The sequence below is a fragment of the Manacus vitellinus genome, unplaced genomic scaffold (assembly GCF_001715985.3).
Source record: "Manacus vitellinus isolate BGI_N305 unplaced genomic scaffold, ASM171598v3 scaffold_0_pilon, whole genome shotgun sequence".
NCBI lineage: Eukaryota > Metazoa > Chordata > Aves > Passeriformes > Pipridae > Manacus > Manacus vitellinus.
Window position 1 is genome coordinate 22,184,707 of NW_021938789.1, and position 22,301 is coordinate 22,207,007.

At 42.7% G+C, this 22,301-nt stretch overlaps 2 protein-coding genes across 4 annotated transcripts; both read left to right on the plus strand.

Moving 5' to 3' along the window:
* The first annotated feature begins 1,887 nt into the window (after window positions 1–1,887).
* On the plus strand, window positions 1,888–8,949 carry SRD5A3 (steroid 5 alpha-reductase 3). Of its 3 annotated transcripts, none has more exons than XM_029962887.1 (5): window positions 1,888–2,075; window positions 4,953–5,104; window positions 5,510–5,707; window positions 6,942–7,064; window positions 7,583–8,949. In XM_029962887.1, the coding sequence occupies exons 1-5, from the start codon at window positions 1,888–1,890 to the stop codon at window positions 7,840–7,842; spliced, it is 921 nt and encodes a 306-aa protein (XP_029818747.1). In that variant the 3' UTR covers window positions 7,843–8,949. The 3 variants fall into 3 exon arrangements, with proteins under 3 accessions (XP_029818747.1, XP_029818749.1, XP_029818753.1); XM_029962889.1 differs by having other exon boundaries at window positions 5,513–5,707; window positions 7,583–7,856; XM_029962893.1 differs by lacking the exon at window positions 6,942–7,064.
* A 1,332-nt stretch (window positions 8,950–10,281) lies between these two features.
* TMEM165 (transmembrane protein 165) lies at window positions 10,282–20,570 on the plus strand. The gene is made up of 6 exons (XM_029962814.1): window positions 10,282–10,446; window positions 11,878–12,103; window positions 14,484–14,659; window positions 15,271–15,453; window positions 18,247–18,352; window positions 19,628–20,570. Exons 1-6 carry the CDS (start codon window positions 10,282–10,284, stop codon window positions 19,702–19,704), a joined length of 933 nt encoding a protein of 310 aa, XP_029818674.1. The 3' UTR covers window positions 19,705–20,570.
* The last annotated feature ends 1,731 nt before the right edge of the window (window positions 20,571–22,301 follow it).

Below are 22,301 nucleotides of genomic sequence, written 5' to 3' on the forward strand. Positions count from 1 at the left end.
GTCAACGAACCCCAGCTGGGTGTTGGGAACAGTGGGGAGGATGGGAAGAGGATGGAGTCTGGGGCCATGGTCAGGGTTGGAGGAGCTGCCTCATCCCCTAAATAATCAGATCATTAATTAATTACTAAGACTGAGCAGCTCCGGGTAAGAACAAGCCCCCAGTGATGGGCCTTTCAGTTGGGCATTGGGAGTGCTGGGGAGAGTGGGAGGTACATGGAGTCATGGCATGAAGGGGAGTTCCCCATCTCATAATTAATTAGCCAATGAATTAGCCCCTAATTAACAAGATCATTAACTGGTGCCCACCAAGTAACACTTGAGTTTCTCTTGCAACAGGAAGTTTGACGTGCAAGAGGGCTGTGAGCAGGACATGCTTCACTGCGGGTCAGAGGGAACCGCCTCCCTTTGGTGCCAAGCTGGTTTGGCTTCCTGGTGTCTCTGGACAAAAGAAAGCCAAAGAAAGGCTTTCCTTCTGGTCATGACGAAACTGAACATTTATTAGAATAAAATTCTGAACACAGGACCTCACACACATGTAACGTCAAGGCAGTGGCTGACTAAGCATGCAATTGAGATGAGCACACCCACCTGCACCCACACACCTGGAGCCACAGAATCAATTAGGTTAGAAAAGACCTCTGAGAACATTGAGTCCAACCTATGACTGAATACACCACCATGTCACGAAGATCATGGCACTAAATGCCATGTCCAGTCTTTCCTTAAACACCTCCAGGGATGGTGACTCCACCACCTCCCTGGGCAGCCTATTCCAGTCTATAATTACCCTTTCTGTGAAGAAATTCTTCCTAATGCCCAACCTAAACCTTCCATGGCCCAGCTTAAAACTATGTCTTCTTGTCCTGTCACCTGTTGCCTGGGAGAAGAGACCAACTCCTACCTTTCAGGTAGTTGTAGAGAGTGATAAGGTCACCCTCGAGACTCTTCTTCTCCAGGCTAAACACCTCCAGCTCTCTCAGCCACTCCTCACAGGATTTGTGCTCCAGACCCTTCACCAGCTCCATTGCCATTCTCTGGACATGCTCCAGCACCTCAGTGTCCTTTTTAAAATAAGGAGCCCAGAACTGTACACAGTACTGGAGATGCAGGTTCACCAGTGCTGAGTACAGGGGCACCATCACTTCCCTGGTCCTGCTGGCCACACTAGTCTTGATACAGGCCAGGATACCATTGGCCTTCTTGGCCACCTGGGCACACTGCCGGCTCATGTTCAGCAGCTGTGGACCAGCACCCCCAGGTCCTCTCCAGCCACTCTTCTGGAAGCCTGTTAGCGCCACAGGGGGTTGTTGTGACCGAACTGCAAGACTTGCCACTTGGCCTTGCTAAACTTCATACAAGTGGCCTTGGGCCATCGATTCAACCTGTCCAGATCCCTCTGGAAAGCATTCCTGCCCTCCAGCAGACCAATGCTCCTGCACAATGTGGTGTTGTCCTCCAGTTTACTAAGAGTAGACTCGATCCCCTCATCAAGATAATCAATAAAGATATCAAACAGGACTGTGCCCAACACTGAGCCCTGGGGAACACCACTGGTGACCGGCTGCCAACAGGATGCAGCACCATTCTCTGGGCCTGGCAGTCCAGATAGTTTTTGACGCAGCGAAGAGCGCGCCTGTCCAAGTGGGCTGCCAGCTTTTCCAAGAGACGGCGTCAAAGGCTTTGCTGAAGTAGATAGACAACATGCCCCAGCGCAGCTCTGTGGGCCAGCTGCAGGGACACCCCGCAGCCACTCCAGCTGCCACAGCGCCCAGCACTACCCGGGCCGGGCGACAAAGCCCCACCTTTCCCGAAAGCGGGAAGCGGAAGAGGCTCCGCGGCGGTGGGCGGGCCGGGGCGGAGCGGGGCCGGAGCGAAGGGCGGCCGGGGATGCTGCCGGTGCTGGCCGCCGCCTGGTCCCTGCCGGCCGTCGCCTTCCTGGCCGCGCTGCTGCTCCTGCGGGCCCCGGCGTGGCGGTCCGATGGTCGCGGCGGGGTCTCCGACCTCTTCCACGAGCTCATTCGCTACGGGAAGACAAGGCCCCCCGGCTGGAGTCTTAATTACCTCGTGCCCAAGAGGTGAGGGGCGGCTCCTGCCGCTGTTGCAGCGGCGCGGCGATTACCGTGAGTGTGTCCCGGTTAGCGCAGCCGAAGGTCGAGACAGTGAACAGCACACGCAGAGAGCACTGCGGATATTTATAGAGTTGAGCTCAGCTTTGTTGCAGAAGTGTTACTCTGATTTTACAGATGTGGAACCGAGGAGCGTGGAGACTGCGAGCGGTCATACAGAATCTGTGTTCTAAATGGGAACAAAAGCCTAATCCCTTGATTCCCAGCCCCATGAGAGATCCGTAAAACAAACCGTCCTGCAAGACTCAGGTCAGGCACCTGGGGACGTGGAATCCTGAGTGTAACTCTGTGCAAATATGCTGCAGGTTTACTGTCTCACACTGATTGTCAGACATTGCCTTCTCCCTTAAAGGTTTCTTTTTAAAATGTGAGTTAGCATACTAATAACACCTTGGGAACAGTAGCGATCTAGACCCTGCATGAACAGTCTCTGATGAGGCAAAAGATCCACCGTGTTATCCGAACACATCTTAATAGGTGTTTGATACAATGAAATATATGTATATGTTTAGATGTTTAATAAATAATTATGAAGGAGGGAGAAAACATCACATTTAAAGGTTTTAAAATGTTTCTGCTATTATATATTATGGAATTTTTTAGTTTTTGATCAGGTGAGATTCATTACTAGAACTAAGAACTAGTCTTTGACTTGAACATAGGCAAGACAGGATCTTGCAAGGCCAGCAGGACAGGACTGGGAGGCTGCTTAAAAGATCTGATCACCAGTAATGTAGCAATCTTATAATGTCTGAGACATTTTACATACGTAGCTTTCAAACCAAATGTTGAAAAAAAAGGTTTGTGACACAGCATATTATTCATGGAAAGGTTGTAATGTAATATCTGGGTTATCAGGCTTCTTGATGCAGAAAATATCCAGGGACATGTTTAAACTCTGCAGTACCCTCAGCAAAAATAAGGGCTTATAAAGGCTTTGTCTTAATTGAAGTGTACTGCAAAGTGCCACATTCTTTAGGTGAGTTTTTGTTTGAGTTGGTCTTTCTCCAACAGAAGTTTCCCAACACTCCTTCTTAGGGAGGAGGGTGACCGAAGAACATACTTTTTCAGAGAATTGATCTTGAGCTCTCAACACCTACAAAGCAATTCTGTTACTTGATTAGTGAATCCATAACACTTCTAGCTGAAGGAATAGAGAAGATCCTGAACGCGTTGAGGCATTTTCTGTTCTATTCATTTGTGTCTTGTTTCCAAACAACCCTTATATTTTCACTAGCCTGGGCTTGTTTTTAATGTTGCTGTTCTGTCTTGATTCATTGTTATATTTGGCAAATAGTGAAAATTCCTCTCCTTAAGGTATGGCACATGTACTTACTGTAGTGCTGGTTCACTCTGTAAGTCAGATATATCCCCAGTGTAATTGGGATTGCTGAAAGCTCACAGGGCATGTGTCTGCTGAGCTGCCAGGACTTGTTTGTGTGCTGGTAGCAAAAATCAATGTCTGTGGAGAAAGTTCCCTGGCGAGTGACAAGATATGATTCTACTAAGTAACAGGACAGCAGGGAAAGAGCTTGAAACTTGGAGGTGGCAATGAGTTTTTATCAATATACAAATTCTCTTTGTCTTATAAACAGAAAATGAGGGAGAGGGATTGAATTTTACTTCTGCTCTTGCAGATCAGCAGAGCGAATGTTGCTGTTTCTGCTTTGTAGAAGGAACTGAGGAGAAGTGATCATGTGTAGGAGTTACCAGCTGCTAATGGGCAAGGCACTCTGGAGCATGCAGGGATGCTCACTACTTCTGTGATCTCTGTGGTGCTGTTGAGAGATACCTGAGCTGCTCTGGAAGGGGGTCACTTTAATTGGTTTCTCTAAGCAAGGATGTTGTACCCCTACACTCCTCCGAGAGAAAAGTTTCCATGTTTAACAGAAATACAGTCTTCTCTTGACTATACAGTTATATCCTAGTTTTGTACCTACAGTTGCATTGTCAAGTCAAGGCCTTCAGCATCTTCCCATGGGACGTATTTTAGCTCTTTGCAGGTGTTTCCACAGGTCCTGCTTTTTATTCATAGCCAGAAGGACTTTTAATTTTAAAAGCAAAAGGAAATACTGGATCACCTAGTTTGAGCTGGATATTACAGGCTCTTTAACTCAATTCAGTTACCTGCCTTGACTGTCATGTGTGCATTTCAGTAATGCATAGTGTGCTTTTATAAGTGCATTACAGGGTTGGGAGATTCTTTGTTTTATTCTTCAAAAAAACCCATGTGGTCTTGCTCTGTAATCATTCAGTGGTGTTGATGGTCACAGCTTTTTTTCTATATGATTGTTGCAGACCTTGAATTTGCAGAGGGGAAAGATACTTAGAGCAGAGTAATTACTTCTGGATGCCTTTTACCATCTGCGTTTGTAATTTATGAACTTTAACATGTTGTGTAGTGCACCTACTGGAATTGAGAAAAGTGGGAGTGGTGTGACGTGCAGCAGCTTGGAAACGCCCAGAAACTTAATTTGGATGTGCTTTAAGTGGTGTAAATTATAAAGAAAACATTGTGTACATCATGATTAGTTGTGTCTTGAGGAATACCTTTGCAATGTGTGGTTTGCACTTTCTCCTCTTTAGCACAGTCATGGTTAGTAATGTAAGCTAAGTTAGAGGTTATTCCAGGCAGCGTTTCACTGGGGGAAAACGTGTTAGGGTTATTACTGCTTGGTACCACTGGTTCCTGAGTTCTCTACTATTCACGTGGGCACCAAAAGGGAATGTACTCACCATCAGGCAAGCACGTCCTGCAGCTACATTTCCAACTAAGGAACAATGAGAACATTAATACATTAATGAAGACCTTTTTTGTTCCCACAGCTGGTTTACTCACTTTTATGTGGTTTCTGTGGTCTGGAATGGCAGTCTGCTGTACTGGCTCTTCCGAGCTGAGTTCCTTGGAGAGTCACTCCCATCATGGATTCAGGACATGCACCGTGCTCTTGGCAGAGATTCTCAGAGCGAGGACATGGGTAAGTGTTCCAGCTATTATGATGCATCCATATAAATATTAGAAAACTCTGTTACCAAAGCTGTGCATCCAAGTGCTACTTCATCAGTTGCTTTTAAACTAGGCACCAAGTACTTTCCTGGAATACCAAGTGCCTTTGTCCTTTGTAATTATTCAATATAGAAATCATTCTAATTTATGGATATGATGGCTGTCAGCAGTCCTTTTAACAGAAGGTGCCATTAGTACCTTCTGGAAGAAATCTTGCTGTGGTCAGCAGTGCCTCACCTGTACAAATATTTTCGCCAGTTAATTTAAAATGAGACTAAAATTTTGCTGTGGGGAGGAGAAGCAATAGCCTTTTTGAAGCACTGTACAGATTAAATTGTTCCTATCTGTCTCAAAGTTGCTATTTTTTATCTGCAAGCAGACAGTGAGTACTCCTCTGCTCTCCTGGTTCTCCTGCTCCTTTGGCTGCACAGCTGTCGAAGGCTTGCAGAATGCCTCTGGACCAGTGTGTTTTCCAATGGTTTCATTCATATTGTGCAGTATTACTATGGACTTGGTTTCTACATTGCCGTTGGCTCAACTGTGCTATGTCAAGTGCCTGCTAATGTCAGGACTGGTAAGTGCCTGCTGAGTTATTACCAAAGATGCAGTTTTGCTCCCATTTGTTTCCTATAGAGGGTTGCTTGTTTGAGAAGTGTGTTAACTGACGAGACATAAAAATACTTACTGGCATAGTTCAAAGTAATTACATTTCAGTATATCATATGATCAGCCAGTGTTATACACAAACACACACTTTCATGTTAACCATCACAGTTATTTCCTGAAAAACATCTCACAGAGATACTTTTAAGGATCATTATCAATCAGTTTTGCATTGAGATACATATGCTTTATGCAGGACAGTAATTGGTACCAGTTCTCAAATGACACTATGCAAGTTTGGTTCTTTTGTTGTAAGCTTTGCTGTGAGTCTGCAAGGCTTCTTGGCCACCTCCTTTGTTTTCCATTAAGAACTTGCCATTGCTCTGCCTTGATTCAGTCTCTTCTCTCTCTCGTACTGTTTCCATTAATACAGCAGAAATTTGTATTTTATGGCTTGTTTCTGCCAACACATTCCACTGCGCTGCATAGATGAACCATGAGTTGGTTGTAGCACTCCTCCCATGACTAATTTTTGTAAGGCAGTCATTACCAAGTATGTAAGTTTAGTGAAGTTTTTAACCATTTCCAACCACATCAGTTCTAGTATAATCCAGGGATTTTTTTTAAAGAACCTTCAGATTTCCTATGTCTAGATAAAACCTTTTTTTTTCTGAACCTCTGTTCTACTTTTCACATCCCGTAGATTCTTAGAGGCGGTGCATTGGCTTGTACTTTGGAAATCATCCTTCATACAGTTATCACTTTTTTGAAGACCTAAATGTTTCACACTCTGTGTATGTGTGTGTAGGTGTGTGTATATATGTATCTCACTGTTAACAAGACAAAAAACTCTGTACTTACATGTTGACCTGAGCCATGACAATATGTTTAATTAGGATGATAATAGTTACAAATAGTGTTGAATATTGAGGTCTTAGGCTATCAGTTATGTATCATTCTACATCATGCTGTACTTCAAGCTACTGGATTAATAACTATGTATTTTAGTATAGAGCAGTTAAGGGAAATGAACTGCCAGCTGGGCACTTAAATGATGCAGGATTTAAAAGCAACTTTCAAGGGATTAGAGACTAACTAGTAGAATTTTGTAAGACAGTAACATTTAAAAAATGTATATAGTATTTTCAAATAATATTTGGGAAGTTACTTCCTGGCTGTATATTAATAAACCATGTTTAATTCAGGAAAAGAGCTTTCTGTGCAGATCTGCTGGTATCACATTGTAGGAATTACGATGTACATTTGGGCCTCTCTTCACCAACACAGATGTCTTGTAATTCTAGCTAAACTTAGAAAAAACAAATCAGGTAAGATGTTTCATTCCTGTCAATTGTGTACTTGGAAAATTTTTCCTGGTTGTTTCAATAGGCTTCTGTAGCTTCTTAATACCTTAAAAATGAATGTCTTTCAGTTCCTTTAGTGTGCTGTTCTCTATAAGACTTTTGATAGGTGAAATGAGGCTGTTTGGAAAAGAGATCGGATGGCTGAACTAGGGGGAAGGGGTGTGGTGTGTCTATATAGTTCTGTAGAACTTGAAGCTCTAGCTTCTAGCATTCTAAGGACAGACACATCCTGATGATTACAACTTGTGCCATTCCTTGGGGACCTCACTTCTGTTTCCATGTGGGCTAAAAATAGGTTTCCTTACTCTTTATTTGCATAGCCAGAGGTGGCATCTTATTTCATTAAGTGCAAAGCTGCCAGATCAGATGGAGGTGAATGATGATGATGATGATAACTTTTGTAAGCATATTGTTCTGTAATTGTGAGAAGAAAAGTTTGTTAAATGCATGTTCTCAATTAATTTCTTTCTGTTTCCTTGCAGGAAAGGTTGTAAGGCTGGGCTACGATGTACCTTTCGGAGACTGGTTTGAGAGCGTGTCTTGCCCTCATTATTTTGCAGAGCTGCTTATATATGTTTCTATGGCCATCATGCTTGGATTTCAAAATGTGACGTGGTGGTGTGTAGTGATGTGTGTTCTTTTTAACCAGGCACTGGCTGCTGTTTTGAGTCACGAGTTCTATGAGAAAAACTTCCGTTCCTACCCAAAGCATCGAAAAGCATTTATACCACATGTTTTCTAGAATATTTTTTCTAAAGTATCTTTAGGCTATATTAAAGTGGGAAATGTTTTCTATAAGGGAATAAGAGATTTATGGTATATTAAAGCCCAGATAAAACCACACACTTTCTCTGATTCTATCTTAAAAGCTCATAATTTTAATGGCAATCCATTCATGTCACCAGTTTGTTTGGGGAAATGTCTCTGTGTATCACACGAGCTAAAAAAGGTTTACTGAAGGCTTAAATTCAAAGTGAAGAGATGCTAATTGGCTCTTTTATGTCTTGTGCATAAAACACTTGCTGTTGTGTGGCAAGTCCAAATATTTGTGAAAATTAATGAAAAGGGGGTGCAAAGAATCATTTGAACTACTGTATTTCATGTCTTGACAAATTAAGCGTATTTCTTTCCTAGTCTCTTTTCTTTGAATCACTTCAGAGGGAGGCAAATTTCGTATCTTTCTGTGCTTCCCTGTTGACAATTAAAACCAGTCACTGCTTTATGACTATAAGCACAAAAACTGTGGAGAAATCTGTGGTGGAGGAATGACTCATGCTCAGCAGTGGAAATAAACAGACCCATTCTCTGCATTACCTCTTCTGCACCAAAGTATTTTCACTCATCTCTAAACTGGGAAAAAAAAAATTTCCCTTTATCCCTAAACTGGGAAAATTGTGGAAGGTTCTCTGTCTAGAGAAACAGTAGAAGAGAATTTGCAGAAAATTATTGTTCCTGGTTATGGTTCTGTTGTCCTTATAGTGGGTTATTGGAATCTCTCATGTGTTAGAAGGGGCAGTTGTGCAGGATGGCCATGACAAATTTTAAACAGATATAATGAACTGCTGAGGCAGAGAGCACACAGAAACCAGTACCTGACAAGCATTGCAAAGAAATTCTTTACTGGGGAGATGATGTCACTCAGCACAGGGCTTTTTTTTGCACTTAACTATTGAATATTTTGGTCCTTCTCATGATACTGAATGATCAGTTTTGTGTGATGTAGCATATGAATGCTAGCGTTTCAGCATGTTGTCTACTTACATGCATACATTATTTTGTATATAAGAAGAATTTTTATACTGTAGTATATCTTATGAATTGCCTAATTAAAAGGTTATTATACTTTCTATTTCCATTTTGTATGATTTTTCAAAATTGATCTAATATATTTGCAAAACACAAGCAATCACTTTGCACAAAATGTGCCTCTCTTGGCTGTTGCATGCCTTTCCCTCTCCATCAACACCACCATGGAGCATCAACAGGCCTGTCTTGGGACCACATCTTTCCATATTATTTTTTTAAGTGGTTCTCAAGAGGCTCCTTTGGCCTGTCTCCAAGCAAGTCCTGTTAAACTAGTGTTCTTATCCTGTTCACTAAACTGCTTCTCAGGAAGCACATTCCTGTCCTTGCCCAGGGGAGGGAGCATTGGGATGCATGGCCCTCCTGGGGTCCCGGGGGAGAGCATTATCTGGAGTACTGTGTCAAGTTCTGGGCTCCTCAGCACAAGATAGACATGGAGCTCGCGGAGTAGGTCCAGTGGAGGGCATCAAACATGATTAAGGGCTGGAATATCTCTTATGAGGAAAGACTGAGGGACCTGGGCCTGTTCAGCCTTGAGATGTCTGAGAGGGAACCTCATCCATACATATGTAAGTATCTAAAAAGGGGATGCCAAGTGGATGAAGCCAGGCTCTTCACAGTAGTGCCTAAAAATAGGACAAGAGGCAAAGAGCAGAAACTGGTGCACGGGAGGTTCCACCTGAATATGAGAAAGAACTTTACTGTGCAGGTGACTGAGCACTGGAACAGATTGCCCAGAGAGGTTGTGGAGTGTCCTGCACTGGAGATACTCCAGAACCGTCTGGACACAATCCTGTGCAAATGTGCTTGAGCAGGGAGGCTGGACCAGATGACCCTCTGTGGTCCCTTCCAACCTGACCGGTGCTGTGATTCCGTGCCCCGGGCTTGTGGCGGTGCTGGGGTCACACATGCCCAAAGCGCTGCTGTGCACTTGGCCGTTTACGAAGCCGGGACTCGCCCGGGCCGTTTCTAGGCGAGTTTTTAGCCACCTTACGCAGCCGCTTCTTTGCCTCCCGTCCCGCAGCGCCCTTTCCCTGCCCGCAGGCAGCTCCGAACGACTGAGGAACGCGCTCGGACTCGCCCGCTCCCCGGGGAGCGTGCGCAGCCGCCCTTGCCGTTCCGTCGCGGACGCCGGGAGCCGGAGGAGGGGTGGAAACCCACGCCCGGGTCTGACCCGAGCCGCTGCGGAGCCGCCCGGTGCCCCCGGGACAGGGCGGCGTGTCCGTGGGTCCCCCCGCCGTTGTCGGCGGCGGGGCGGGGGGCGGACGTCCGTCGGCGGGGGAAGCGGGGGGGCGGCCGCGGGGCGCGCGGCGCGGGCGGTGACGCGGGCCTTTACCGGGGCATCGCCGCGCCCCCCCCGCTTCCGCGCTCGGCCGACATGGGGTCCCCGCGCCGCCCGCGGGCCGCCGCAATTGCTGCCTGGCGGCCGCGCTGCTGCTGGCGGCCCCGGCGCCGCTCGGCGCCACTCCCGAGGAAGAGCCTGGCAGGAAGGAGCCGCCGCCGCGCCACTGCCGGCGGCGAAGGAGCGGAACCGCGGGCTGAGGTGAGGCGGGGACCGGGGCCGCGCTGTGCCCCCCGGGCTGAGCCCGCCGGGGCGGCGGGCCCGCGCCCCCCGCCGCAGGCGCGTTGGCGGGGCCCGCGCGCCGAGTTGCCGTCCCGGGGGCCGTCGGGCTCCGAAATCCCCCGCTTTCGGCAGGAAAAGGGAGGGCTGCAGGGCCACCGCGTTCTTCCCCTTTTCTGCTAAAAGAGGGACATCTAGGTCCGACATGGAAAAGGCGTCAGTGCTCTCTTTCCCCTCCAGAAGCAGCTGAAAGCAGGTTCTGTTGCTACTCCAAATCTGCCAGTTTTTCCCCCTCAACGTTTAGTATCAGTTCCTTTGCGTTAAAACTTGTTTAACAGTGTTCTCGGTGAGGGGATTCTGGTGCCGGCTGATCCCACGGGGATGGAAAAAACTGACATACGGTTTGGTGTAGCACGTCGAGCACGGCAGGGGGCACATACCCGAACTAAAAAGTTACAGCCCTGCAAAGGGTGAAGGAGCTCTGGGAAGTCAGTGTGTCACACAGAGTATGGGAGCTTCTAAATATCAACATCGAAAAACTTGGAGCACTGCTGAAAGTGGAATGCTGGGAAGCCGCCATGTCAAAACACGTTGCAGTCTGTCTCTGCTGGTAGATGTGCTGGAACACGCTTTTTCAGCCATTCCTGGGCAGGGATGTGAACATCAACTTACAGATCTTAGGCCTCGCTTGTGATCATAGATATCTTACTTTGTGTACAAGTAAACACTTCGGTGAGTGAGTGGGAACAACCAGAGTGTGTTGGTCCGGTTTCACCACTGGAAAGTCTTCAAGTTAGTTTTCAACAAACATAGAGCAAGTGCAGAAAAAGTTGATGAAAACTTGCACAAAATTTGGCTTGAGTATAAACTGAAAGAGGGGAAACCTAATTAGATATTAGGAAGAAATTCTTCCATGTACGGGTGGGTGGTGAGGCACTGGAAAAAGTTGCCCAGAGAAATTGTGGCTGCCCCATCCCTGGAAGTGCTTAAGGCCAGGTTGGATGGTCCTCTGAGCAACCTGATCTAGTGAAAGGTATTCTTGCTCAGGGCAGGTTGATTGGAAGGGACCTTAAAAATCATCTCTGAGCTAAAGCAGCTTTCCCCATGTTTTCTTATAATGGTGGTTCTCATGTTCTGGTAACAGTGTGAATGGTGAAGTAATGTTTTAATAATCAGAATGTGATCTGATCCTCTTACTAAGTACCTAACTGGCAATTTGAGGTAGGTGGCAACCAGGAACTAGTTAACAATCATTAATGAGCATGAGAGGTGTATATACTTAAAATGTCACTCTACACAGTATGGTATGACAGGAGAAATACAGGGCACAGTACTTCTGTGTACTAACTATTCAAGCCTAATTAACTAGTGTTTGAGTTTGTTTTTTTTTTCTCCTCCTCCTTCTCCTTGCAGAAAGGGTCCTCACCAGTTGCTCCAGTTCACATTGTCAGTGAAGAGTCAGCTGACAAGACTAATCTGGGCTTTATTCATGCATTTGTGGCTGCTATATCTGTCATCATTGTGTCAGAACTGGGGGACAAGACCTTCTTCATTGCAGCCATCATGGCAATGCGGTACAACCGTCTGACAGTACTGGCTGGTGCTATGCTTGCCTTGGGACTGATGACATGCTTATCAGGTTAGCACTCTTTTCTCTTTTGTTTTATCTCTTAAAATGTGCTGGGTACATATTTACTAAAATATCGTAACTGAAATTGGAATGCAGGTAGTACGTGTATTCACTTTTTTATATTGAAGAGAGTGTCAAGCTTTTCCTGGGGATCGTGGCTCAGATGGACTATTTAGGCTCTTGGCTCTAATGAGGTCTCTGCACTCCCTGGGCCTCAATATGAGTTTAAGGAAGAGGAATGGGATCGAGAGCCTAAGCACTTCCTTTGATTTTTGGGCCACTAGTTTCCTTTTTATTTTTAGCTCCTGTTAAATTTGTGTGCCTAAAGGGAATGTGGGGGTGACTTCTGTTTTTCGTCCTAAGGCAAAAGATTCTTTATATGATGACAGATTTGCCTTGTCTGACTTGTATTCCTATGTGTGTAGCTGTCTGGGTTTGTGCTGGAAGCTGCATAAGTGGAAGATGGGGGGGGCGGGAAGTGAGATATCAGGTGACACTTGAGGAACCTGTAGCTGTGGGCACTTACGTAGCTGTGATTGTAAAATGGAGCAGCCTTCAGGTATGTCAGATGCAGCATAAAGTTTGTCTGTGTGCTCATTTTAACCATGCCCATTTCAGAAACATTTGAAATGCTGTTGGTTGGTTTATACACACTGGAAACAGCCAATTCACTGGCTTCAGGCTGCTTGGCAACTGTTTCTGTGAATGATTTTTGTGTGCGTAGCTATTGCTTTGTACACTGCTGCAATTATTGCAGTCTTAGAGCAGTTTCCATTTACACTGTATGTAATTTCTCCTACCCATTATGGCTATCTCTTTTTCTACACTAAATTTTTCTTCAAATCTGTCTTTATGCTTTTTTCATAAAAGCTTTATTTTCTTGTTCCATTCCCCAGTTTAAAGGTTCCCAACTATTTCTTTCTTTTCAGAAAGGAGCCTGACTTCTCCTTCCCCCACCCCCTTCCTTCTCCCCTCTCTCCAGTGCCCTTGTTTTGTACAAACTGAGTTTGGAAACTCCTGGGGAGTTTGCACACCTTGATTTCATGAAGATATGCTTGCTTAAACTCACTAGCTCAAAGTAATCACTACTTGGGATATTTTTTCAAAGTGTGCTTGACAAAATAAGCTGGCTTATTGTTCTGGTTATTTCATTATGCTTGTGCTTATATATGTAAGTAATGCTAAAAAAAGACAGTTTTTGTATAGTTTCTTGTATTGCTTTATGCTAGTACTTTTTCAATATTTAAAAAAAGTTTGGTTTAACTCCTTCTGGTTTATTTAGCTGTGCAACTAATACTGCTACTCGTGTATGTATGTGCTGTGCGTCCAAGTAAGAAGCCTGATTAATTTTGTTTTATATTCTTACTTTTGGTAGTGGCAGTGCAGATTAGTTTCCAGATCATGTAGTAATTTCTGGGTATGTTTTTCAACTAAGAAAGTGTGTGCAAGAAAGCATACATGGTAGTAAGTTTCCTTTTAGCTAATTGCATGTGGATTAAAGCAACAGAAACAGTTGTGACTGCATGGTCCAAGCAACCGTGAATGTTATAAGTTGAGTTTTGATTTCTTCTCAGTTATGCAGTCCTTTTTTTGTCAAAAACATGCTAAATGATGTTACGTTGTGAAAAAGCAAATACTTCATCCTGGATACATGTGTCTTCTTGTTTAAGAACTTAGTTTTGTCTTAAGTTGATCACCTTCAATACCCATAAGAGATGTGCCATGGAGGTCACTTTTTGGTCTGCAGGTAGGATCAATGTCATTGAAATAAAGAAAGAACAAAGTTGGTCACATTGCAGGTCTGTGGGGAGTGTGGGAAACGGGAATAGTAATGTGCAGGTATTTGCACTTGGCAAACGAAGAGAGGCCTGGATTTATCCAGCTGGGTGATTTGTAGATTTGCCTGGTACATTTAACTTGTAGAAAATGGTAATTCTAACTTTATTTGATAAAAGATTGGAAAGAGATGCTACTCAACACATAAATGGAATTAACTGGTATACACTGTGACTAAACTTATGTGGTTACAGATGGTAGTTTCATGGCATGCTTGGAGAAAGGGAGGACTTCCATAGACCTTGATGGGAAAGATAATGTTTTTTGGACTGGCTCTTGGGAATAGCAATACCTCAACTTTGGCTAGTGTGCATTGTCTGTGTGTTAGTGGACTTCGGTCTCTGGCATGACCAGTAACAGTTAAAGTTTCTGGAGTGTTGTTATCTTGCAAAAACATTTAGAAAATTATACAAAACTAACAAAAGACACAATATTTATTTATCAGTGGATATTTGGATTGCAGACTTTGCCAGCAAACATTTTTTAGATGTGGGAAAAACAGTTATGATCCACATGTTTATTTTTTTAAACGATGTATTTGTTTTCTTTTCAGTTTTGTTTGGCTATGCCACCACAGTTATTCCTCGTGTGTACACATACTATGTGTCAACGGCACTGTTTGCAATCTTTGGCATCCGAATGCTTCGGGAAGGCTTGAAAATGAGTCCAGATGAGGGTCAAGAAGAGCTGGAGGAAGTTCAAGCAGAAATTAAAAAAAAAGATGAAGAAGTAAGTCAGAAACTTTCTGTAAATTACAGCTGGTGGAATAGTTACAGCTGTGAAGCTGCAGAACAGCACTATCATGTTTGGAGTGTTCAGGTGTGTCTTGATAGTCTGACACAGAAAATGTGTGGTAAGTCGGGCAGAAGTGGCCACTGGAGGCTCTTTCAGCAGGTGATTCCAGTTCTGTGGCAAGCCTGGCTTCTTAGGAGAGAAGGAACTTTATATACATAGAGTGGGTGGGTTTTGGGTGTTTTTAATGCATTACTAGTGGAGGGGACATCAACAGCTTACTCTTGGCTCTACTTTTATTTCTTTTTGTGGTCAGGCTCTTTATTTGCAAGTAGTCCAAGATGCACAATAACCAGGAGGTCAGAGCTGATTACAACTATATATATGTGTGTGTATTTACACACACGTCTGTGCATATAAATAGCTTTTTTTTTAATGGTGACTTTATATAACTAATACATTGATAATGCAGCAGTCAGTGGCTAATAACATTCTAGAAACTAAAGGTCTAGCTTTACTGTTAAGTGTTTCATTTGGGTTGTTTAGATGATGTTTCTAGTCTTATGGTTATTTCTTTTTGGTTTTTTTTTTCCTTGTGTCTCCTGCAGCTTCAGAGAACTAAACTATTAAATGGGCCAGGAGATGTGGAATCAGGGCCAGGCACCACTATACCTCAGAAGAAGTGGCTACATTTTATTTCTCCAATCTTTGTTCAAGCTTTTACTTTAACATTTTTAGCAGAATGGGGTGATCGTTCCCAATTAACAACAATAGTCTTGGCTGCCAGAGAGGTGAGTGTTGCAGAACGTCTGCTGGTTTTTGCCCTCTTTGGGTTACCCATACAGAGGTGGGAAAGACAAAATACTCTTGCAGGAGGTGCCAGATTTGCACCTGCTGCCTTGCTGTGCTTTACTTGGTGTTACAGCTGTGCCAAGACCTGAAAATAAATGCACTGAAGCTCTGTGTAGTATTAAAACTATTGTTACGTGATTGGGACTGCGCACACATCTCGGAAAATAGTTGCTTTATATCATGCAGCTGAAATCAATTGGTTTTTGTTACAGTGTTAAGAGATGTTACAGAACAGATGTTTCTTTGCTCTGTGGTCCTATGGTTTTCACTCAGTAACTTAAAAAAAAAAAGATACTTTCATTCCATCAAACTTAAAGCTGCTAGAAAGATACGTCTTGTTAAAAATCTGAATTAATATGGTACAGTGTATAGAAGGAACATAAACTCTTAAGTTGCTGTGCGTAATACTGTAAATTAAATTTTACTCATCATGATGATCAGAGTGTATATAACTGTATTATATTCAGAGGAATGAAAGCTTACAGTCAGCCTTTTAATAAACATAAGTAGCTTGTCTGTGCCCTTTCATACATTGAGATAATTTACATTTTTTCCCTAGGACTCACGCTTCTTTCACGTGCACTTTCAGACACTCCCTAGGGATAAATCAGGGCTGTGTAATGAAGGAGACTGTAAGCTGTAGGAACTTCTTGTCTCTGGTACAGTGAAGGGAAGGTGTTTAGAGCTAACAGCAGGTGAGGATGTCAGGCAGTTATATGCCATCTTGGAAAAAGAGAACCACTACACCTCTGCCCAGTTTGCCGGGCAAGTCGCTTAAGCCCATCTTTCCACAAGGGGTCGTAGACTTCTGGTTTGCATTTTCTCAGTGTCCAATTAGGAAGTGTCCCCTTAGGAAGTGTCTGTCAGACTCTTTGATCTGGTTTATGAAGTGCTGAGCATTGCAGACTGTTGTACCTGTAGAATATGACGTGTTCACAGGAGTGCTACCAAATCAAATACTGCAAAAAATGAATTGACAATATCTTGATATTGGCTTTCAAAATCAGTGAATGATTATGATCTGGATCTTTTCCATTTTATCTGTGGGAATGTTTTATACCCATTTGTTTCATAATATATTCAGATAAGTCCTTGTCTGTGAAGTACTAAGATATATAGCAGGAGCATTACAGAAATGCTTATGAGGAAATAAATTATCTTAATATAGAGATTTGAGCAGTGTGATAAGTCAGCTGTGCCCATACGTTCTGCAGTGAAAAGAAAACAAAATACCGTGTAAGTGTTCATTGAGTAGTGTCCATCCTGCCACATCAAACAAACAGGGTTCATTTGGAAGGGGAAAAAAAGTGATAATTTGGTTTAGTGCATACACGAAGGGAATGACTTCAGTCTGCCTTCATGAACCTAGTCCTGACAACAGTCTCTGAGAACTAGATTTTGCACCTTAATAGCTTACTGTATAAGAATTGTTCATTTGTTTAAGGAAACTGAAAAGAAAACTCTGTCCTACTAGAATGGGTTTGCTTCAGCTGCTGCGTCTGAGTCCTGCTCCTGGAGACACTATGCTGAGGGAAGCCATTGTGACTTGTTACCTTGTAGGGAATGGAATGGCAGGTGAAATCCACCTTCTGCCAGTGAAAGCTATATAGATAATTGCTGACTGCAGGGAAACAGGGATTTCCAGGAATTTTGGGTCCTGACCCAGAGGCAAGTGTGTTCTGCTGGCACAGTTCTCCTTCTGACCTGTACTTCTTTTTCGTTTCTTACCTGTCTGCTTGCTGCTTGCCACCTCTTCTCACTGGCTTGTGGTTTTGGTTCTTTTGTGCAGTCAGTGTTGTCTTTTCTTCAAACCATATAATTTCTTAGACAGTTTTGCCGTTTGTCTGTTTGAGATTCCATGCATTCCTCAGGTTATGGCAGTAGCTTTTTTTTCCTCTTGGAGCTAGAAGTGTCACTTAGAGATGAGCAGAGAACTCAGCTCCACTTTCCCTCATTCATTATTGTGTAGCAGAAAGTTATGCTCCTTTCTTGCCTTCATGGTCATTAGAAGATTGTTTTCTATTTCTGAGGTGTTCAATGCATATACTGTCCTTAACTGTGTGATTTCTAAGGCGATCTGAGAAACCTCTTTATGTAGTGCAGGTGTTCACATATTGAGTAGCTGCTTGTTGTGCAGGGAGGCGAAAAGCTGTTGTGGACATTAAACTTTGAAGACAGCTTTTATCCCCTGGACTTAAAATATTTCATGCTTTGCACTTTGGAGGATGGAAGGGGGCAGAGTGTGGAGCACAAGTGTATGAAGCTTGGCAAAGGACCTGTGATGTTTTAGCTGCTGAAAGCCTTCATTTGCAGTTCAAGGATTTATTTTTCTCTTTCTTTATAATTAGGTTGGTGTTCTTCAAGCTGATGCATATTGTGTTTCTCAACAGCTACCACCTTCACTCTAGAGGTTGCTTGATTGTTTAACTACAGCTGAGTGATTACTGGATCTGTATTTAATGACTTGAAGATGCTGCTTTGTTGAAATATTCTATATGCCCCTATCTTAGTCAGGTTTAGATTTAAGTCTGCCTCGCTAGCTGATGTACAGTTACTGGTCTTTAAGGCAGTGCTGGATAGCAGAGCAGAGGAATCACCGGAGAATATCCTCCTTGCTTGGCAGTGTGCAACCAGGGAATCCAAGCATTGCTCCTCCATGGCAGGAGGTTGTCATAGGACCAGCGGGTTTTCAACAGTGCTGATTTACCCCTTGATGTTTTTTTTCCCCTCAGGACCCCTATGGTGTGGCAGTAGGAGGAACAGTGGGACATTGTCTATGCACTGGTTTAGCAGTTATTGGAGGGAGAATGATAGCACAAAAAATTTCTGTTAGGACTGGTAAGTGAAAACTCACTCCAACTGAAGAAATGTGTTAATGCTGGTAATGTTTGTGGTGTAAATAACTACATGTTTGGGAACAGAGTTTCTCAAAACTCTTGGAAAATCCATAAAAACTGGTGTGGGTTTTGGGTTGGCTTTTTGGGTCTGCCTTCCATCCCACCTTGTTTTGCTTCACTATTAGCTAGCTTGTAGGAGACCAGAGGAAGGAAATACATTATTTTAAATAGTTGGTATTTATTTTTTGACAGTGGATAATAGAAATTCTGTTGCAATTCTGAGTCCAGACCTTCAGATGAGGAAGAGAACTGCATACTTACAAGTTATACTAGCCATATACAAACCTTAAAAGCTATTCTGTGTGTGACATAAATGTTTTTTAATTGTACCTGCTAACTGCAACAGGCAGGACCAGTACGGTTACATTGGGTTGTTTGTTTTTCCTTAGCTTAGGTTGCAGTTTGCTTCCCCTGTCAGTCCTGTGATGTGGTGAGATTTCTTGCTCCCAGGAATAATTCTGTGAAGCTGCTTCATATAAATGTTCATTCAGAATAATTGTTCTGTAGTTGCACCGGTGGTAAAAAGCCAACTTCACTGCTAAAAGTGAAATGTGCATTCTGTTGTGTTTGTTTGCCAAGGAAATTGGTGACAAAATGCTAATCTAACAATGGTTTAATATGCTCCAAGCACAATGTGGGTCTTTAGCTGCAGGAATAGCCTTAGGTTAAAACAAGTATCTTTTTAGCCTGTTAGTTTGTTTAGAGAAGAGTAGGAGAACATGCACAGTGGTGCTTTCCTAGAATACTGTCCCAGCCTCTAGCAGATCGTGGCCATTGGAAGCAGTTAATGGTCTTGGTACTCTTTCTTTCAGTGTAGTTACCTAAACTGTGCAAAAAAATGCTAATTATGTTTCTGAAGTGATGGCTTGCTCCAGCATAGGAATATTGTATCCTACTTTCTGCCATACAGCCAAATACTCAACAGTTTGTGTTAACCTCAGTTTTATCCTAACTCAAGTAATAATTCTGTCCTTTTAAGGGACAGAATATATTCTTGGAGATGCAGTTAGACAGTGGGTTGGCACATGGGCATCCTGACACTGAGCTAGAAACAACATCTACTGTTTGCAGCATAAATTTTAAAATAAGGTTATTTGGAAAAATAACCTTATTAATTTTATTAACCTTATTTATTTTTAAAAAAATCTGTAATATGTCATAGAAGTTAATTACTTTTTGGTATCTAATTTCTTCTTGGCTTCTGTTTTCTTTTCAGTGACAATCATAGGAGGCATTGTCTTCTTAGCATTTGCATTTTCTGCACTATTTATAAGTCCAGACTCTGGTTTTTAAATTTTTTCATTGTTGTAAAAGAACAAGGATTGGAAGCATCAAGCAGTTATCCTTGTGCATTTTTGTATATAATGTAAAGAAGTCTAGTTAAACAAGAGCTGAAGATGAGACACTGAATTTTTTTATAGCGGATGATTCATGGGACTGACGCATTTACAGACAGCTTCTGCAGTGGAGATCTGCTTATTGTCTGGTTTGTTTATGCTGTGGTGCCTGCTCCCGTGATGGGATTTGAGTGGTTTTCTCGCTTGCTGGACCTGGCTCAGCTGAGTTTGGCGATCTACTCTCCTAAATATTGAGAATTCCTCTTTTCTTCCTCTGTTACACACAACCACCTTTCCTGTTTCTTCAAGAGTTGATTCTTAAGGCCTCTCGAAGCAGACTGTCCTTATTCCATGTTGCTTGGAAGGTGTTGAGGAGAAAACTGCAGGCTTCCACCTCCAAAGATACTGGTTCCACGGTGTGCCTGAGGCTGGATAATCTAAGCAACAAGAAACTTGGGAGCAGTTCCTATACCATTCAATGGCTGAGCCAACCAACACAGAATTTTATAAACTTAATTTAGAGAGAAAACTTCTTAATCAGGGATTTTTATCAGGAAATTGATGTGTGGTGATTAACAACCTACTGTGTTCAATATGCAATCTGGCTGGAGCTAGTATGATTTGACTTTTTAATTTTGAAATATTAATGTATATGGAAAATAATAAAGTAATAAAAGCGGTCCAACTTAACAATGTTCCATTCCCAGGATTGAATAGTAATGGAATTCTTAGGTTTAGATGTGTTCCTGTTTTTTTTCTTTTTAGGAATAGACATGTAATCTGGAAGAGTATTAATAAAACATAGTGTCTCCATTTGTGTTATTTTCAGTATTGTTTTTGATGGCTCTTGTAATTCCCACCACAAAGGTTTACCTGGTGATGATATGCTTAAGGTGAGGAAAGTTTATTAAATTTATTTTGGATACTGACAAATGCCTGTGTTATAAAGACTTGGAAAATGTTGAGTGCTGAAAATGCATGGGTTGCAGAAATACATGCTTATCTCTGCTCTTCAGTGATGAGTTGGATTCTGAGCCTAATGCCTTATATAACCCACTAAGATCTACCCTGTAGCAGTCTTGTAAAATAGAAGACATGGTTTCTAATGTTATGAATCTGCCTTTTATTGAAGCTGAAGCATTACAGATTTAACCACGCTATTTGTAGATGACAAACAGACCAGCCCCTAATCCTTCTCTTCAGTTTCTCTACCCAGAAAACCCCTTAATGCCACTTTTCTCTAAGACTGTAGAAGTGCAACACCAGGTATGTACAGTGGGGTGAAAACAGGCTGCCATTCCAGGCTCTGGGTCTAAATGTTCATGTCTTAGTCTGAAGGAACTGCATTGGTTTGGTGGTGGGATTTTTTGGGTTGTTTTTTTTTTTTTTTTTTTTTTTTTTTTTTTTTATTTTTGAACCAGTCAGCCAAAACCTGTAGCCTCTTCTTTCCCACAGCCTGAGAAGAGACACTCTGTCCATGATGAATTTCAACTCCTATGTGGAGTGCATTTCTAACTGAGGTCATGTAAAAATGGGGCAGAAATGGAAGAGCCTAAACTTTTAGCTGTTTATGGGACATTCATACAGGTGTGTCCCAGGTACAGTAACTGTGGTGCCACCAGTCATCCTGCTGAAAATTCTTGCTCAAAATCCAAAAAGCCAAACCAGTTTGCCATACTCTAATTGTAGAAGCTCCCCAAACTTTATATGCACTTCTTTTAATGCTATCTTGATATAAAAACAGGATCATCAGAAAAATCAAGCTCTTTAACAGGTTGGTTACAGAGGCAAGTGTGAAATTGCAGAACAAACCTGTGCAACTTCCACATTTTTATTTTAAAAACTTACTGAGATGACAAGTACTACTTTTGCCCAGTCATAGCAATGTATTTGGCTGCTCTCTAAGGCCAGCTAGGCAGGTAGGAGTTAGCTTGAATAGTGGTCTTACATTCTGGTTTGGGGTTTTTTTTTTTTTTAAAGCACAAACATTGAGTTATTGGAAATCTAGCATAAAATTAGCTCATGAAATCTTAGTAAAAGCTTTGAAAGTTGCTTTAGTAGTTGCTACTAGTTACAGTGATTTAATGTGGTCAAGTGCATGATGGAATTTTCCACAATTTAAAGAATTTAGTTGGGGTGCAATGGAAGCCTGTTGCAGGTGATCTGCTGACATGTTCTCAGTTGTGCTGTGTCTGCTGTGCAGTTTCCAGCACAGACTGGACAGTGGCCTTGTCCCTCCACTATGTCTCAAAGCACTTGCAGCCTGGCCATGTCTTGCCTGTTGGCTGGGTTGGGGGCTGGGATTTTAGCAACTTTCATCATACTTCTGGTCTTTCTAGTATATTGCCATCGGGGAGGTGTGGTGATGTTCTATCTCAAAATACCTGGATACTCGAGAAACAGGCAATATCTTACAAAGTGCGTATGTGCATATATATTTATATTTTTATATATATATATATATACACATATATGTATATACATAAAAGGCTCCTAGTCAGCTGAAGAGCTGTTCACAGGAGTGGGAACTGTAAGATCTCAAGGTTCAAGACA

What these genes read in the sequence shown, in the direction of transcription:
- TMEM165 (XM_029962814.1), top strand. Translation starts at nt 10,282, where the DNA reads ATGGGGTCCCCGCGCCGCCCGCGGGCCGCCGCAATTGCTGCCTGGCGG. An exon ending in GAGCGGAACCGCGGGCTGAG is followed by an intron (nt 10,447 to 11,877) that starts GTGAGGCGGGGA and finishes TTCTCCTTGCAG; the next exon opens with AAAGGGTCCTCACCAGTTGC. An exon ending in TTAAAAAAAAAGATGAAGAA is followed by an intron (nt 14,660 to 15,270) that starts GTAAGTCAGAAA and finishes TGTCTCCTGCAG; the next exon opens with CTTCAGAGAACTAAACTATT.
- SRD5A3 (XM_029962887.1), top strand. Translation starts at nt 1,888, where the DNA reads ATGCTGCCGGTGCTGGCCGCCGCCTGGTCCCTGCCGGCCGTCGCCTTC. An exon ending in AATTACCTCGTGCCCAAGAG is followed by an intron (nt 2,076 to 4,952) that starts GTGAGGGGCGGC and finishes TTGTTCCCACAG; the next exon opens with CTGGTTTACTCACTTTTATG. An exon ending in TTCTCAGAGCGAGGACATGG is followed by an intron (nt 5,105 to 5,509) that starts GTAAGTGTTCCA and finishes TTTATCTGCAAG; the next exon opens with CAGACAGTGAGTACTCCTCT.